Source organism: Psittacula echo, assembly GCF_963264785.1.
Source record: "Psittacula echo genome assembly, chromosome: Z".
Lineage (NCBI taxonomy): Eukaryota > Metazoa > Chordata > Aves > Psittaciformes > Psittacidae > Psittacula > Psittacula echo.
In genome coordinates, this window is record NC_137742.1 from 76,246,725 (window position 1) to 76,264,428 (window position 17,704).

General features: G+C 38.7%; 1 protein-coding gene across 1 annotated transcript in view; it reads left to right on the top strand.

Annotated features, from left to right (window-relative positions):
• Window positions 1–1,408: 1,408 nt before the first annotated feature.
• The window catches only part of VCAN (versican), a gene marked incomplete at both ends in the record, with an annotated part of 98,852 nt that continues 82,556 nt past the window's right edge, over window positions 1,409–17,704 (top strand). The window contains 2 exons of the mRNA XM_080638136.1: window positions 1,409–1,478; window positions 7,499–7,870. Coding sequence (XP_080494262.1) covers window positions 1,409–1,478; window positions 7,499–7,870 — 442 coding nt within the window. The remainder of the gene's footprint in view (window positions 1,479–7,498; window positions 7,871–17,704) is intronic.

A 17,704-nucleotide genomic window follows, 5' to 3' on the forward strand; every position in this document is an offset into this window, starting at 1 on the left:
CATGATGCTGTTATGTTAGAGATTGCCTCATTGGAAAGGCTTGGTTTGAGATGTTTTGCATCTTTTCTGAGCTGTTCAGCCATTACAGGATAAATGCCAATTCACACAGGCTCATGTGAAGTTTGGACTGCAGCTGTAAGCTGAGGAGAAAATTTTCCTGAGGTTAAACACGTCACCAGTAGTTTTCTAAAGATGTTTCTCTGTGTGTCTTGCTGTCAGGTTCAGTACAGCTTGCTGGGATTTTTGAAAGTGTTAGTAATGTTTTAACCCTAAAGCATTATATATAAGTACTAAAGAACTACAATGCTAAAAAATATATATGTGCACTACAAGTTTCATAGTTGTAACAGACATCTATCTATTAAATGTCTGTTTTGCTGTTCCTTAAAACAGTTCAACTGCAATCTTTTGGAGAGGGAAAAAAATATTGGTTCAGTTTAGTGGCCCATGTAAAGAAATCAAGTAGGTTATTTTAACAGCAATATCAGGGAACTCAAGATTTTGTGATAAGGTTTCAATGGCAATGTTTGACAAACTGTTGCTGAAAGTAATTTTTTATGCTGACTAGATAATACATATGTGTAACTATGTGGAAGAGGGACTATTTATAAACCCCTTACAGTAGTTGACATTTATTAGACTTGCAATACTTTTGTTAGCATACTGAAATTTTCAGGGTATTTACAGATTCAACATATGTAACTAAGAAGTGGAATAAAAATGAAGATACACTGTTATGAACATGCAAGATATTGTTATGTACATACGATATACATGGAGAACTCTTCAGCTGTTAGAAGGTGGAGCCTGTAAAGGAAGTGAGAAGCAAACCCAAAGGAAACTGACATGTCTGAGTGTCACTCTGGATTCGATAACCTGAAACACATTATGAATTCGTATTTGATAGGCACACATTGTCATTCTAACAAGTTCCTACTGTAAAATATTATATGGAGAAATCTTGATAGCAGGAAGTTATCTGGCAACTTGCAGTGGGAAGGGTCATACTGTGGATGTCGACTCACCATCGAAATTCGTGAAAAGTTTGTAATGGGAAATCCCTTCTGACATGAACCAGGTTGTTAGCTCTTGACAAATGACTGGGTAATTTGTGTGACAGACATATAACTACCCAGAGGTTGGATCTGAACTAGTAACACCACATCAGGAAAAAGTAATCAGATTGTACTCATACATTGCCACCACTATATGGGAATAAATTAGAAACAGTGAATAAAATGGCAAAAGATCAATATATTAAGAATTATTCTCTGTCCCAATGAGCTTCTTTTTTAAGAAGATGAATGATTTTAATATCAGTGACAAATACTGAGGTACTGAGTTACAACGTTTGGTAAGGACACAATACAACATTAACTATGTCTTTGTTCTTTATTTGTAGGTCAAGATGTTGTTAAGTATAAAAACTATCTTATGGATGTACTCTACGTTAGTTATAACGTGTATGCTACCTAAAGGTAAGTCTGTTATACATTGAACCTTTTATTCAAATCTCTTTTAGTGGCCTAATCCGTAGGGTATTTTCCAGGATGTGGCAGATAACCAGAAGTCAGGAGATTTAGTTTCTGGTCTTTCCTCTGCCACTCTTTTTGCTGCACTGTGTAACTGACTTTGTTTCTGTGTTCCATATTGATATATTTAGAAAACTCTTGGTGTGTGGGTATGTATTTGACAAGGTTTTATGTAACTGTCTGGTGTCTCCTGAAGGTTTTTAAGGGTTGTTACTACAATTCAAGTAAAAATAAATTTCCATAGGCTTACATTGTGTAAAGCAAAATAAATTGCTTTCTCCAAATATTCAAGACTGCATTTTAATCCTTTTACTTGTGTTTCTGAAATGTGGGATCTGTTGGCCAAGCTGCTTCATGCCTTCATTTTCTATCATCCACCAAGGATCTCCTTGGACTAGATGAGGTGAGGGGTGGTGGGAGGGCGAAATTTAGTGTAGGCCAACACCTTCCATGGGAGCTTCAGCCTGGTGCCACAGAGGAGACAGTGCCAGCAACACAGGAGCAGAGCAGGTTCCTGGAAGAGACCTAGCAAGAGGTGAATGAAATGGGGGAGCTTCTGGGCTACAGGAATACAGGTTTGGCATACCTCCCAGGAAGATCCAATGTGTATGCTCATGTATGTCATGCCACAGCAGTCTTTTGGGTCTATAGGTCATCACTTGCACCCCTTCTGTGTTCAGGGTGAAACCAGTAGCCTTAGTTTATGCTTTGCTCTGTGATCTGTCAAGGAGCAACTGGGGACATGTCTCTGGAATAGGCGGTCTGGCTGCCAGCCCCCTGTTGGGGTCTGCCATGAGCTAACCTGGTGGCAGGTCGCTTGGTTGCTGAGGTCTGTAGCAAGGACATGTTAGGGCGGCTCCTGGCCTTCAGTTTGGGTGGAAAGGAAGAGCCCTTACTACTTCTTTTGGCGGTTACATGCTAACACTGAAGTATGTATTCATATGTGGTTGCCATGGCTATTTGAAAGTTTGAGTCAAACCTTCAGTAAGGAAGAGATCCACACAGCAGCTGAGACTCACAAAATTGGGATAATAGCTTTCCCAAGCCTCAGAGCAAGATTTTTCTTGATTTCCCCCCCCCACCCTTTCCATTTTCTTTTTTTTTTTTTTTTCCCCCAGAAACTCCTCAAACTGACTTTAGCCTTTGGGAAAATCAAACGCACTCATTTTTCTCCCCCCTGTTCAGTTACCAACAGTTACCAACAAAGTCTAGGTCATCCTGTAAGATGAAGAAAAACTCTGCTGTGCTTGGTTGAGCCAACTAAAAAGAAGTGTGTTGTTTTTCTTTGCTTTTTCCCGCATCAGGTTGGGAGCACCATCCATTACTGTTTCTTACCATCACCTCTTCTTTAGAACAAGTAAGGCAAAGGATTCTGACAAGAAATTTATACTTAATGTTTCTCTTAGGACCCATTGAAAGTCTCTTCATGTTTACTTAGGGCCTAGTTCCGTGGTCTGTCTAATAGCACATGTATTTCAGCACTAGATGTGATAGACCTGCCCCTTTTCCATCCCCTGGTGCTAGTTCTCACGCTTTTCTGTATGCTGATACTGGTAATTATGTGGGTATATGGCCAGCCGAAATAGGTAAGTGACTTGTCTGAAAGAGCATATGGCATTTCTTAAAGGTTATTTTTCCACTGGATCAGACCTTTGACTCAATGCCTTGATTTGAGGCAGAATTCAGGGACTGGATCAGTGGAGTGGAGTGGGGTGGATCTGTAGAGTGCTAGAAAATGGGATGGCACCTTTAGATGTCCACTGACTTACTCCACCTTTTATCACCTCTTAAATGGCTTGTGTAGTCTCCAATGTAGAATCTTTAGCCCTTAAGTAAGTTCCATATGAACATGTTGGTAAAATCTTCTCAGTAATATAGACCAGGTTCTGACTGGTTCTTATTTGCCTGAATCTTTTGGAATACATTCAGAAGACCCTTATGTTCCTAGAGTACACTGTGAGCTTTGTGGGTTTATTTTTGGAGTTAAGGGACATACTTTTGCTATACAGAGTCTTAAATATGTTCAAAGTATGGCCATGGTGAAGAAGATGAAGATGAAAAACTTTTTTGTGGATTGATCCCATAGAGTCTGTAGGATCAACTCATACCTTTCTGTTTTGTACAAATGTCAGTCAGTTTGTGTATTAACATTTTTCAGGTTTAGTGTTATGAGATTACAGACACTCTTTACAAGTACAGCTTTTGTTTAAAAAATAAATAAATAAAATGTATGTCTGCACTTCTAAGAGTTACACATTTTAAGTTTCATTTTTTTTCTTTTTAAATTCTCAATTTCAGTATAAAATTGAAGCCTTGAAAACTTTTATGAAACACAAATTCCCATGCTTGCATTCCCACAGTGTATTTGACTTAATTAAATTTAGTCACACAGTCACTTCAATCTGATGTATTGCAATATTTCCTTTAAAAAGTTTTCGGGTGAAATTGCTCTGAAAAGTTTCAAATTTTTCTTTCAAGGGTCGTGTGAGAAATTTTTCAAAATCAGCAATTATATTCAAACTGTAAATCCTGGAGTCAGTGAGTCTTAATGTTAAGTCACAGCAAAACTGAAGCTTAATTTAGAACCTCTAACCATTATTCCTGACTTTTTTTTTTTCCCTCCCTCTTCCACTCTCATCTTTGTGAATGGTCCCATTCATAAATACCTAGCATGTTTGCATGGCATGTTCATTAGATTGTAGCAACAAAAGTATTTTTTCCTTTGAGGGTAAATTGAGAATGGATTTGTGTGGTTTCTTTGAGACTTTTAATTGTCAGAAGATATGTGTCAGGAAAGCAGCAGGAAATACGGTGTAAGCTCCTGGGGTCACAAGTGTGCCCCTCTGGAAGACTTTTGCTGTTTGCTCTGGTTCATGTGAAGGACCAGTGACACAAGTTCGTGAGCAAGGTTTGCACTTACTGTTAGTGTGGCATTTACTCATTTTGAGCTAGCTGGTGTTAAGATATTTTAGCTTGCTAGCTGGACATTGTGATTATGATTAACGTTGGAGTTTATCTTACCTGTTTTAAGTGACTATTTGTCATGCCTTTAGTGAGTATGCTTTCTTGAAAGCCCTCTAATCCCAAAGACAGTAAAAATGCTCCAAAATGCAGAGTGTGATAATGTCTTTTTAAATGTATATGAATAATATATCAGTTTAAGCATCAGTTTATGTGATCATGTTTATGTTCTGTATGTGCTATAAAATACACGTATGTATGCCTATGATGTCTGCATGTTACGGTATTCTGTCATGGCTTTTTTTGTTAGTTTGTTTGCTCTATTTTCCCTCCTTAGACCTCCATTTTAAGAGTTTTGTAACATTTACGACAGAAAAATGTAAAAATTCTAGGGAAAAAAGATTTTGTTCTCAAGCAAGAAGTTCTTCAGATGCTAAACTGGTGCCAACCAGCTGAGTAATTTCAAAACTATCTTTTTGTTTAAGGGTACATGATATTACAAGTATTGTAGGTCCTGTATAATGAGATGAAGTTATGGTATAAAACAAGGTTGCCAAATGCCTGCTTTTCTCAGCTTGTGTTCCAGTTTACAAAGAGTTAAAAAATGTTTTGTTCATATTTTTGCCTGCTATGTCTGTTTTAAGAAATAGTCTATCACATACCGTTGATAGTGGGTGAAAGGGAGATGTAATGTGGGGTGTAAGCATTGAGAAAATGCTAAAGGAACAAAACGGCAATATGGATTCCTAGAAGATATTGATGCTTTCTGTGTTGGCCAGTAAATTCTGCTTGACTAACTCAGACTGCTGCAAGAAATCAAGCTTTTTGGAGCTGTTCAGGATCATCACATAATTTTATGTTTCAGTGGCAAATATTATTATTTTTTTCAATAGGGAAAAGTTTCTCCTCTTTTCTTTTTCTTTTCCCCTCTTTTTCCCCTCCTCTTGTCAAAACAGAAGGTGCTTTTATATAGTGTTTTAGAATGCTTTCTAAACATAGATGGGCATGTGTGCAGCTACATGATCTCCTATTCTTGGATGTAGCCCAATTTAGGCTAGATTTGTTTGCATATCATGATCATATGTGATGTTTGCCAAGGATTTCAGTCTGCTGATGTGAAGACAGATTTTAAAGAGAGGAAATTTCCTGAGGGTTAGTGCTGATATTCCAGATCACTCATAACCAGAAACAGTGTTCTCAAAAGTTTATTAAAATTCTGTCAGTCAGGATAATTATAACTAGGTCATTTTTCATTTAAGAAGTTCCTGTAATGTATATAAGATGACAAGGGATCATACTAAATACTAAATATTTTGAGACTGATTTTAATCTCCCACCTGTGCAATTTGGCATTAATTCCATTGCAACTGATAAGAGTGAGCGTTCATTCTGTTTCTTTATCGCTACCCCACTGTAACTTCGTGAAATTTCAAGAAACTGAAAGTGATATAAAAGGCAGTGGTGTTTCCATACTGTACATCTTCAGGATAAACACAGTTCTTTCTAGTTTTTAGCAGTCAATTGATTTGCAGGGAGTTGAGTTTTTATTTCCTTATGAACATGAAAATCCACCCCTCTGTCAATAGATTATCTTTTTTTCTCCTGAAAGTATATTCAGTCAAAGCTATTGAGCTAGTCTTTAGTCTGTACTAACTTCAGCAGGCTTGTCTTCAAACCTTGTGAATTCTCTAGTCTTCAGTTTTATATTGGATCTCCTTTTGTCTTTCCCTGTTTTACATACATATTCAACCTAATGAGCAATTTTCCTTTTCTCCCTGCTCTTCTTTTTTCTTTTTGTCTCTTTCTTCTCAAACCTTTTTGTCTTTATGGAAAGATTATATTTGTGATGATAGGTAAATAGCTAGATAATTTTCATGTGTTGGTTTCCTGTATTTAATGAATCACTCCATTGGTGGTTAGTACTTGAAATTACTGTATTTCTAAACTTTACTAAGCCTAGCTCATGTCAAATTAAGGCTCAGCATGTTCCATCTTTCAAAAAATGTTAGAGTGCAGGACAATGAAAGAGGTAAGTTAAATACTGTTATGCATCAGCTTTTAATCTTCATTAAGGCATTATATGTGATGAAATAATGTACAAAAAAAATAAATCTAACAGAAATCCTCTCTTCAGAGAGCTGCTGTGTGCAAGTTGGATGAACAGTAGTCAACTTCCCCCTCAGGATATTGTCAGATGGAAACATTTCACTGTAAAATGTTTGCAGCTGGCGATGTCATGAAAAATGATAAAGGTCCTATCATGTCAAGTCTGAGCCGACTAGGGACTTTCTGTGTGCTTTGCTTCCTTTTTTGCTTAACGTCCCGGAATACTTTATTTCTGCAATGTGTTAAAGTCCCTGAGGCCACAAGGAAATAATTTTAAAAGAATGACTCCGTGGGAGGATCTCTCTGGAAAGGCTTTTGTTTCAGCATGTATGCAATAAAAACAGTTAACCCTTGAAAGAATAATGGAGTAAGGGTTATCATGTATGCAAAGTCATGGTCTAGCTTTTACTTTTAGGACAGGAGCAAATGAACAAGCTACTGTGAGGTAAGGCAAAGTCTAAACATCAATAGCTCCCCTGTATGCATGCTTTTGGCCAACAATAGGTGTGAGGTAACTCATCATCATTCAACTCAGAATGGTCTTCCTTCTATGAAGTAAAACTCCATGACTCTTACAGTTCATCTGTCATCTGAAATATCAAAACAGTTTCTGAAGAAGGTCAATAACTTGGTGGCTATAACAAATGGAGAGAATAAGTCAGAGAACAGTGAATTAAATTTGCCCAAACACAAAAGGGCTTCATCAGCAGCCTAGGATATTGATGCAAACCTTTTTAAGCTTATACTAATCAATCCTGTTACAAATCATGTAAGGTTCATGAATTTCAGTTATTGCATGCTTTGTATTATTAAATAACTATATCTGCTTCCAATTTTGCTGTTCCACTAATGTGATTTCTCCTTTCTCTGCTTTCTCCTCCTCTCTCCCCTTTTTCTAGTTAAAGCAGAAAAAACCACCATGATAAAGGGATCCCTCTCTGGAACTTCAGTCCTGCCATGCCTCTTTTCAACCACACCCACCATATCTTCCAGCTACGCAGCTGAGTATCTTCGAATCAAATGGTCAAAGGTTGAACTGGATAAAAGTGGAAAAGATGCAAAAGAAACCACAGTCCTGGTGGCCCAGAATGGCAACATCAAAATAGGTCAAAGCTACAAAGACAGAGTGTCTGTTCCAACCCATTCAGAGGAGACCGGTGATGCTTCACTGACTTTCTCTAAGCTGCGTGCAAGTGATGCTGGAGTGTATCGCTGTGATGTTATGTATGGAGTTGAAGACACTCAAGGCATTGTATCACTGGCTGTTGAGGGTAAGGATTTGTCTATCTCATTCATAGTCAAAAGTGATTCCAGTTAAAACCGTAAAAGTTAGTAATTAAACATATAACTAGGAATGTCAAGCACAAGGGAAGAGTTTCTTTTGTTCAAGTAATAAAGCTTTGATAGATAGGAGGAAACCCATATAGCAGAAGCTGCAGGAAAACAAGCAGGGAGGTGACTGCTTATGTTCTTCCATGTGCTAAGAGTTTGCTTGACGGAGCTATAAGGAAATAGCCTTCAAAACTTTGAGGGCATGAATTGTACATGTAAAGAGACAGAAGAGGCAGGACTTTCAGAAGCATGTAAGGGGCAAAAGGAGCATCTGAGCTGTAGGTGTTTCTCTCCTGCTTATATAGCACATTAAGTACAGTGTGGAGACTGCTTCAGAGCCTGGTGCTCTATAACCCTGTCAGTCTGGTGCTGAGCCTGAGCTAACAAACTGTGCTGAAATGCAGGACATATTAGCCCAGGCTCTGTGCCATGTAAATGCCAAATCTGGACCCAAATTACTCTCTGTGCTTAGAACAACACTGTGCTGTGTGGATGTACCAGCTCTCCTGAGCCTTAGTTTGGACTCTGTCTTGCACTTCTTTGCACTTAGGTGTTTTTTGAAAGTTCAGTATTTACTCAAGTGACTGAATCCCAAAACAAACATTAATTGCTGCTGGAAATTATGGCTTTGGCTAAGATTTTTTTTTACTGTGAGTTTAATACTGCATTGTTCTTCCAATGTGCTTAAGCTAACTTGAACAGTCTTATGGCATTGATTCAACAAAAGCTTTTGAAGGTGTGGTCTTAATTTGGAAATACAATAAATTGGTGTAACCATTAATGTCTGTATAACTTCATAAACTCTTTAGTCCTAATGGCAAAAGCAAAAGAAATCCTGTTTTAAACATTACTTTTCAGTAACTAGCGTACCTGGCATTCCTTGCTCCTTTTCAAGTGCTCACTTGACTACACATATATGTATCTGCAGGAGCAGCAGATGTTTACTGCAATAAAATATGTGATGATTTATGACAATACTTTGACTTCTGTAGTTAGTGTTTCTGCAAAATGCTGACATGAGATAAGATAATCAGATTTTTATTTTTTTTTTAAATTGAAAGAAAATTTCGTACACTCCATTTTCTTTCTGCAATTGTTCTTTTCAGGAGAGTAAAAAAGCCAGATCTTGACCAAAATGAAAAATAACATTGTTAGACTGTAATTTGTGCTCTCCGTTCTCCATTTTCTGCATTAAGTAAGCAAGTGCCATTTGTCACACTCATAAGAATTTCATATGAATGTTGCTGCTCAAATCTTCTACCCTCATTTCAGTTAGGCTTTATAGTTTTTTGTGATTACAGCTTCTATTTTAAAACAAAATCACCCCCCCCAAAAAAAAATGTTAGTCCCAAATATAATTTATTTCTATTACATTAGTTTTATGAATCTGCACCCCAAATTCATAACAGTTGGAGGGACCTACACTTTTTGTAACCTCAGAGCTGAAGGCCAGCATGGTTCAGCACTGCACTTTTGTCAGTTCTCCAGTGTAGAGCAGGTGCTTGCAGGACGACCCATGAAGTAGTGCTAGAATCATCACCAGTTTTGCTAGTCTGCAAGTTTCTTGTTTATCACTAATGAAACATAAAAGGCATTTGTGTAGCACCCTCTTGAGGACTGAGCAGGTGTGTTGCTTTAGCTTTTCAGTCAATTGAAAGTATGCAGAAAAAGTGGCAACTCTGGCTCAGGTAATACTTGTTTGATCACACAGCTTAACTCTGGAGAGAAGCAGAATTGCCTTATTAAAGATAGGAAGCTTCTGCAAAATTCCCATGTGTGGCAATTTAGATATGAGAAGAAATTTTGCTAGTGCTTTAGAAAGCAACATTCTTCTGTTTAATTGCCAACACTGTTCTGTGTGTTAAGCCTAATTTAATGAACTTCTTAAAAACGGCCAAATGAAGTAGGCCAAATTTTGTCTTCAATATTCTCATGAAGTAGGTGAAATTGCTCTTTTGTTATCATAGTTATCATAATAACTTTACAGGCTTTGTATGCTGGTGGGTTTTTTGGGTATTTTGAAAGCAATTCAGGACCTGATTTCTAGATATTGTCAGTATTTCCATTTCTCATGGAAATTCCCTCACTTGAAACTTTCAAACAAAAAGCATATTCCAGCATTAATGAAGCCTAGCAGATAAGTTTAGACAGCTGTGCTGTTTGTTTTTCAAATCAACCTTTGCAAACAAGAGAATAAATAAGCTAACATGAATGAGAAAAAAAGTACTGTAATTTCTATTTCTATCCTTTCATTTAGGTATCCTAGGAATATAAAACTGCTACTGAACCCATTGTACATTAAATGACTGTATTTTACCAGTGATTGAATGTATTGTGAATGAAAAATATGATTTCTAAGAATCTTTTTCTCTGTAGCATAGTTTTTTCCAGGTTAAGCTGTACGAGCTGAACAGCTGGTATCAGTCATTGAAAGTAAACAGTAATACTTTTAATGCCTTTTTTTTGGCCTGAGCCTCAAGACCAAGACTGTCCACAGAAGATATGTATTATTGCGCGTCTATTTTTGTCTGTGTAGCTATCACAACAAATAAATTTGATAATTTGCATGTAAATGTCCAGCTAATTTGCTATGTTTACATGCCAGATGAACTGCTGAAGTTCAGAAGTCAGATTTATATATTATTAACAGCAGTGTAAATACTAGCTTTACCACGAAGATGGAATGTAAATGCAAAACTGCCCCCTTTGACCATGACAAGCCCATATTTCAGTGCTTTGACTCAGTGATTTAGCATTGAATCCTACCTTGCCATAAATATAATCAACTGTTGCCTAATTTATGGTCCTTAGAGATTAGGCCAAAACCAAACTCATGTCTTTATCATTTCAGACAAAATGTCTGTCTGTCCCAGTATCTTGTTCCAATGAAAGCAGCCACAGCTGATACCAAAAGGCAAACTTAACCATTTTTCCTTCGTATTCTATTGTTTTCAGAGACTTGTAACCCATGAACTTCCTGAGGCAGAGGCTTTATAATAGACCACAGCTAGATAAGTTAGTTATTATTCACAAGGAAGATGTGTGTATTTAATCACCCACTTTGCCTTTGTCTCTACATTGCATATTTCTACTACATCCTTTTTTTTTTTTGGCAGGTAAAATCTTTCTAAAGAATGGTAGGATCTTGGTAACTGCCATAATTCTATGCTTTTGCTTTGATTATATGCACATCCTTCACCAACCACTTCGGTATCAACAGCTGCTTATATATTGTTCATGAGGAGATAACAAACATCACCAGAATACTGTGGCTTAACATGGTATCTTATATCTGCTGAGCAGTGCTAACTTGTGTGAGCAGCAGTAGCTTGTGATAGAGGTGAAATAATTTGCTTTTAACACTGTTTAAACTGCTGAACCTAAAGCTACATCTGAACTGCCTTGTTTTTACTAAGCATTTGTGTTTGTGACTGTTGTGTGTTCAGTCCTGGGGATCTAATCTGGGAAAAGCCAGAGCAATGTAGGACTAGACAGACATGCTGGGTCACTTATTCTAGTTCTTTTGGTTTTCCAAGTGAGCATGTTACATACTGTGCTATATGACTTTATTAATCCTGAAATCAAGCGAGAGCACACATTCACACGGGTTATCTGGCTCTTTTCAGATGTCACCTCTAAGGTCAGTGGGGTTAGATTGAATTGTACCCTATATGGTGCTATTTTCATTTTACTGCTTATGAAAGTGTAAAAAGTAGGTGAGAAACACTTAATTTTAGCCCACACAGAAAGTTTCAGGGCAGCCAGATGCCTGCCCCACTTATTAGTCTCAACTGCAGTGCTGGCCCTTGAGGCAGGGGACAACACTAGTGCTGACAGGTCTACAGCCTCATGCAGAGGCAGTTTCAGCACAACAGATACGTTCTTTCCTGATACTAATAGTGGGAAATGATTTCCTTACACACTGGTTGCTGCTGAAATTGCATCGACCTCTTGGGGATATTTTACATTCAAAATGGATCTAACAGTATTGCAGTGTTATATGCTCCAACTTCTTATAAGAAGAGAAATACGGAGAACAAGTCATTAATATTCATTTTTCCTTCCGTGAATTGTCTTCCCTTCGTGTCTCTCTGAAATTTTCCCTTTTCCTCAGAAGCAACTTTTCCTTTGTCAGTTCTTGTAATTTCACCATTCTTACAGTGTTTTGAGTGTTTTATTCTGACCTTTCTTGATGTTACTAAACCCACAAGTCATGCTATCTTATGTTAGAAGTCCTTGGCCTCACAGTGTTTGAATGCTGAATGTCATAACCATTCTATGATTCAATGGTCTAGTCGGAGGTGTCCTTGCCCATTGCACAGGCGCTGGAACTGGATGATCTTAAAGTCCTTTCCAACCCAAACCATTCTATGATTCTATGATTTTGTCTTTATTCTTAGTCATTTCCTTACCACTGTGTCTTGAAAATGTCAGGTCTCAGGAGACTTCAAGTACTTGGGAGATGGTTTTATCGTCTCAGTAGTTAACACTGAGCTGCCACTTTCTTCCCACCTTAAGCTGCTTTTGAACACTGTTGGATTTTCACTGTTGGGTTTTCATTGTATCCCAGTAGAAACACTTGGGAACAAGGTGAAGGTTGATGACCTTCTGAAGATGATCCCCAAGTGTTCGCTTGCCTGCTAATAATTTACCAAGTGCTGTTTCACAATCTTCACTTGGATGCCAGGTCTGAAATCAGGAAACCTGAAGTGAGGGTGGGATTTATTTCACCTCTGATAATTTAAGGTTCCCTGCTTAGTTTAAGCTGAACGCACAGGCTGGTGCTACCTTCAGTTCCTCTGATGAGAATCTTGGGTGAAATATACTCTCTGCCAATCCATATCCCTGGTCACCAGTTAGAGAGGTCTAAATGACTAGCTTAGACTAGACTTCTAACCTTCAGGCAAATCAAACTTTGGTAAGTTGAACATCAGAAAGGATTTTATAAAAGTATTGCTATTGTCCACACTTATTTCCTCTTTCTGCTTATAACAAATCCCACTTACATAAAATAGTATTGAGATATGTTGTGAAAAGCTGACCTACAAATGCAACGTAACAGTGCTCTTCATTCTGGAACGTAATTGGATATTTAATGAAATTCTCATTTTGTGTGGTGCTATGATATTGGGCTATAAAAAATAGCATGCATGATCAAGTGTAATCAAAAAGAAAAAAATCTGAAAAACCATTCATTTAAGCTGACTTTTTGCTATTCTCCTTGGAGATTACTTGATTTAAAGAGATCAAAGTAGCAAATGGGATGCCTTCTGTTTTGCTTCTTTTTTTTTTTTTTTTTTCCATATCTTGCTAGTGAATATATTTTAAAGAGCACTTTATCCTTTTCTTACTGTTGTTTTGGGAGATCACTGTTTTCATGGGTCTCATTTTGGTAGTTTGTGTTTGACTTTGCTGCAAACCTGAGAGACTATTTTAGTCTTTATCCTTTTTTTAAAAAGACAATAAAGAAAATCCTAGACTTAAAATAGTGACCTTGTTAATGGAAACAAACCACAATTAAGGAAGCAGAGTAGATGGTAATTCGCATTTTCATTTTTATGCAAGCTCTTCTTTCTTACAAGCATTATAATGGTAATAAATGAGAGTTGTTTGCAGTGTGGGAAGCTGCCACTTGCTTGTGCTGTTAGCCCTGAGAGATTGTGTTGACAACCTAATTGATTTGTTCTCTCTACAGCCATAACTTCCCTTCATTATCTCTGACCCCATTAGAAGAGATGCTTTTATTTAATCTTTTAGATTTATCTATCCTGAAACCTTACTGCCTCTTAATGCTAAACTTCCGTACTTCTTTGCTAATGACATTAACGTGGGCTGCTGCATTTTAAGCCTGTGTTTTACTCTCCTGCATCATAGATCCCAAGGAATCTCTGACTGTAGCTGGGAAGAAGAGAGCACAATGGGTAGCAGCCATCAAACGATGGGTGAGGGAAATTGCTTCTGGGTGAGAAAGTCCCAGTGTCTATGTATGACACACAGAAACAGGGAAGCAAATGTTCTGATCAAGCTGCTGTGTCCCTCATAGAACTACAGAGTAATGTGGTTGAAAGGGACCTTCAAATGTCATCTAGTCCAACTCCACTGCAATGAGCAGGGACATCTTCAACTAGATCAGGTTGCCAGAACCACATCCAGCCTGGCCTGGAATGTCTAATGTCAGCTAATGGGCAGGCTAGTGGGATTTCTGCATCAAGTTAGGCTGAGGACCTTTGGTCCATGCAGCACATGGCATGGCTTCACATGCAGGATGCTAGAGCAGAGGCCAGTGCTAATGGCCAAACTGGTTTTATGTTGTTTCCCACCCACAAGTATGGGAACAGTTCTAAGAGACTGTGTATTTCTACATTTGTTTTTTTTTTTTTGTTTTTTTTTTTTTTTTTTTTTAAGTGATTTTTATTTAAGTAGCCTTAGCGTCAGTGAACACTTGTGTGACCTGATTTCCTTTTATGATCAGGTGACCCGCCTGGTGGATGTGAGAAGGGCTGTGGATGTTGTCTGTTTGGATTTCAGCAAGGCTTTTGATACTGTCCCCCATAACATACTCCTGGAAAAGCTAGCAGCTCACGGCTTGGACAGGAGCACTCTTTGCTGGGTCAGTAACTGGTTGGATGGCCGGGCCCAGAGGGTGATGGTGAACGGTTTTGCATCCAGCTGGCAACCAGTCACCAGTGGTGTCCCTCAGGGGTCTGTGCTGGCACCGGTGTTGTTCAATATTTTTATTGATGACATGGATGAGGGTATTGAGTCTTTCATCAGTAAGTTTGCAGATGACACTAAGCTGGGAGCTTGTGTCGATCTTCTGGAAGGAAGGAGGGCTCTGCAGAGAGACCTGGATAGGTTGGATAGATGGGCAGAATCCAATAAGATGAAATCTAATAAGTCTAAGTGCCGAGACCTACGTTTTGACCATAAAAACCCCTTGCAATGTTACAAGCTGGGGACAGTGTGGCTGGATAGTGTCCAGGTAGAAAGGGACCTGGGGGTATTGGTGGATGGCCAGCTGAATATGAGCCGGCAGTGGCCAAGAAGGCCAATGGCATCCTAGCCCGCATTAGGAATGGTGTGGCCAGCAGAAACAGGGAGGTTATTCTTCCCCTGTACTCAGCACTGGTGAGGCCACACCTTGAGTACTGTGTCCAGTTCTGGGCTCCTCAGTTTAAGAAGGACGTGGAAATGATTGAGCGCATCCAAAGGAGGGCAGCGAGGCTGGTGAGGGGCTTGGACCACAAGCCCTACGAGGAGCGACTGAGAGAGTTGGAGTTTAGCCTGGAGAAAAAGAGACTCAGAGGTGACCTTATCACTCTCTACAACTTCCTGAAAGGAGGTTGTAGACAGGTGGGAGTTGGTCTCTTTCACCAGGCAGCAACTGACAGAAAGAGAACACAGTCTCAAACTGCGCCAAGGAAGGTACAGGTTGGATATTAGGAAGAAATTTTTCACAGAAAGAATAATAAAATATTGGAACGGTCTGCCCAGGGTGGTGGTGGAGTCACCGTCCCTGGATGTGTTTAAAAAGAGATTGGATGTGGCACTTGGTGACATGGTTTAGTTGAGGTGTAGGGCATGGGTTGGACTCGATGATCTTGAAGGTCCCTTCCAACCTGGTAATTCTGACTCTGATTCTGACCTAGTATGTTGCAGTGCAGAGGCAACGGGCTGGGGCAGGTGGTCCTGCTGTGTATTCAGGGATTAATATAGATGTAGTGAAGAAGTCATCCCTCTGAGAAAAATATATATAAGTCTCAATATTAATCACTTTTCTTATCTGGATCAACTTTGCCAGAGGAGCTTGCATACACCTGCACTCAGCTGCTTTGCTCTGTGAGGGTGGACGCAAAGATTTTGCATGGAAGAGCATGGTGCGGGTTGATCTCTGAGCCCGGAGAGCGGGAGGGTTGGGACTGGCAGAGTAGAATGGTTGGTATGCACTTTCTCCACAAGCAGGAGTTCCCTGAGGCGTTTAGCAAAGGAGCTCCCGCCAAAGCCCAAGACAGGGGTCAGAAGGTGGGTGCAAAACCTCAAATGAGGGACTCAAATGAATTATTCATGCAGGAAGACGAAAATTGTGCCTTCTTGCTTCCTTTCATACAGTGCTCAGTCCTGTAGTGTTTATGTTAGCATGTATTTGTAATGTAAATTATCTTCTGCATTGAATTTGAAGAGGATCACCAAACTGTGTAGTAGCTTTGGCAGTGGGTTGGGAGTTATTTCATGGGTCTGCACCACAGTAGCTAAGGCTTGAACGTAAAAATAATCAGAATAACAACCACAACCATCATAGTATTTTTTCTTTAGATTTTCTCAGCTGTGTGAGACAACTTCTGAAATTCAGGCTGTATGTGACACCAAGAATTCATGTTGCAGCAGTGTGAGCTCAGTAGTGAAATAGCTAGTGTTATTTCTGTATAAATGTAATTTATTAGCCATACCAGGAGCCCTTCGCCTGCAGCTCCATGACATTTTGTTGCACAATATCCTGGCAAGTAATAAAGCAAAGTTGCAACCCTAAGGTTGTGAAACCACGGAACCAGGAAACCCTAGTTTTTTGAAAGTGAAATACTTTGCTTTCATTTTCTGGTCTAAGAGATAAATGATTAAAAGACATTCTCTTTGCTCTGACAGAAGTGAATTTTGGATGTTACAAATTACTTTCCTGTGAGTGCTATTTCTTGCAGAGGCTGTTACTCCTTCCTGTAATTATACTGACTTTGTTTGCCAGATGTTCAGAGACAACATTATACTGCCGTAGTCTGTTTTCCAGTTGCTTTATTTGTTCCTAAGACAGCTTCTTTCTTGCCTTTTCATTCAGAGAGGAAATAGACAAAGGGGGAAAAAACCCCTTTACAAATGTTTTAAAGTGCAAAAACTTGGAGAATGGATTTTGCCCCTTTCTCTCTGTCTAACTGAAACAATGAAAGTCCTGCACTTTAATCTTCTTAGCCCCAGGGGGTCTTCTAATTATTGCAGTTGTTGCACAGGCTTATACATACTGATGTCCTCCTTCTCATTCATCTTGGAGGCTCTTTTATGTCCATTAGCTCCTCACTGGAAATGGAAAAGTCTTCAACTCTTAAGAATAGGTGAAGTTTACCTTCTGGATCAGAATAAGGAGAACAAAGCATTCTCCAAGTTCCTTTCCAGGATTTACAAATGACCAAAGGCTATTTTCAGCACTGCAAAAGCTACTTTAAATTGTCAGTGAAATCAGCTCTTTAGTCTTGCCTTACTGAGGTATCACAGGGATACCAAACATACACCAGCTAAGAAGGGCAGTGGTTGTTTCCAATGTGGAAGAAGTGAGAGGTGAGATGATTGTTTGTGGAGAATTCTCTCATATATATAAGTAGTAGGAAGCTTTACAAAAAATACAAGTTCAGAGAAATATGTTGCCATCTCCTACTAAGTTAATTAAGCTTTTTGTGGTTGTACTGAGAAACTCTGCTCTTGTGCCCAGTTGGAGCCATATAACTTCAGTTAAGCAATCTCACAACAACAACAACAAAATCAACAAAAAAGAGGCAAATAATCTAATGTAAAATGCATTTTAATTAAGATTAAAACCACAAATGAAATCAACAAATTGCTTCACATACTTGAGGATTTGACCCTGAGTTAGTGGTGAATATTGTATACTACAGAAACACCAATGTTACCAAAAAATGTTTAAGATGTTTGCATATTTTCAACAATAACATGTAGTAAAGCTGGATGCCCATCTTGTGATTATTATTATAGGTTCATACTTATAATTCAGG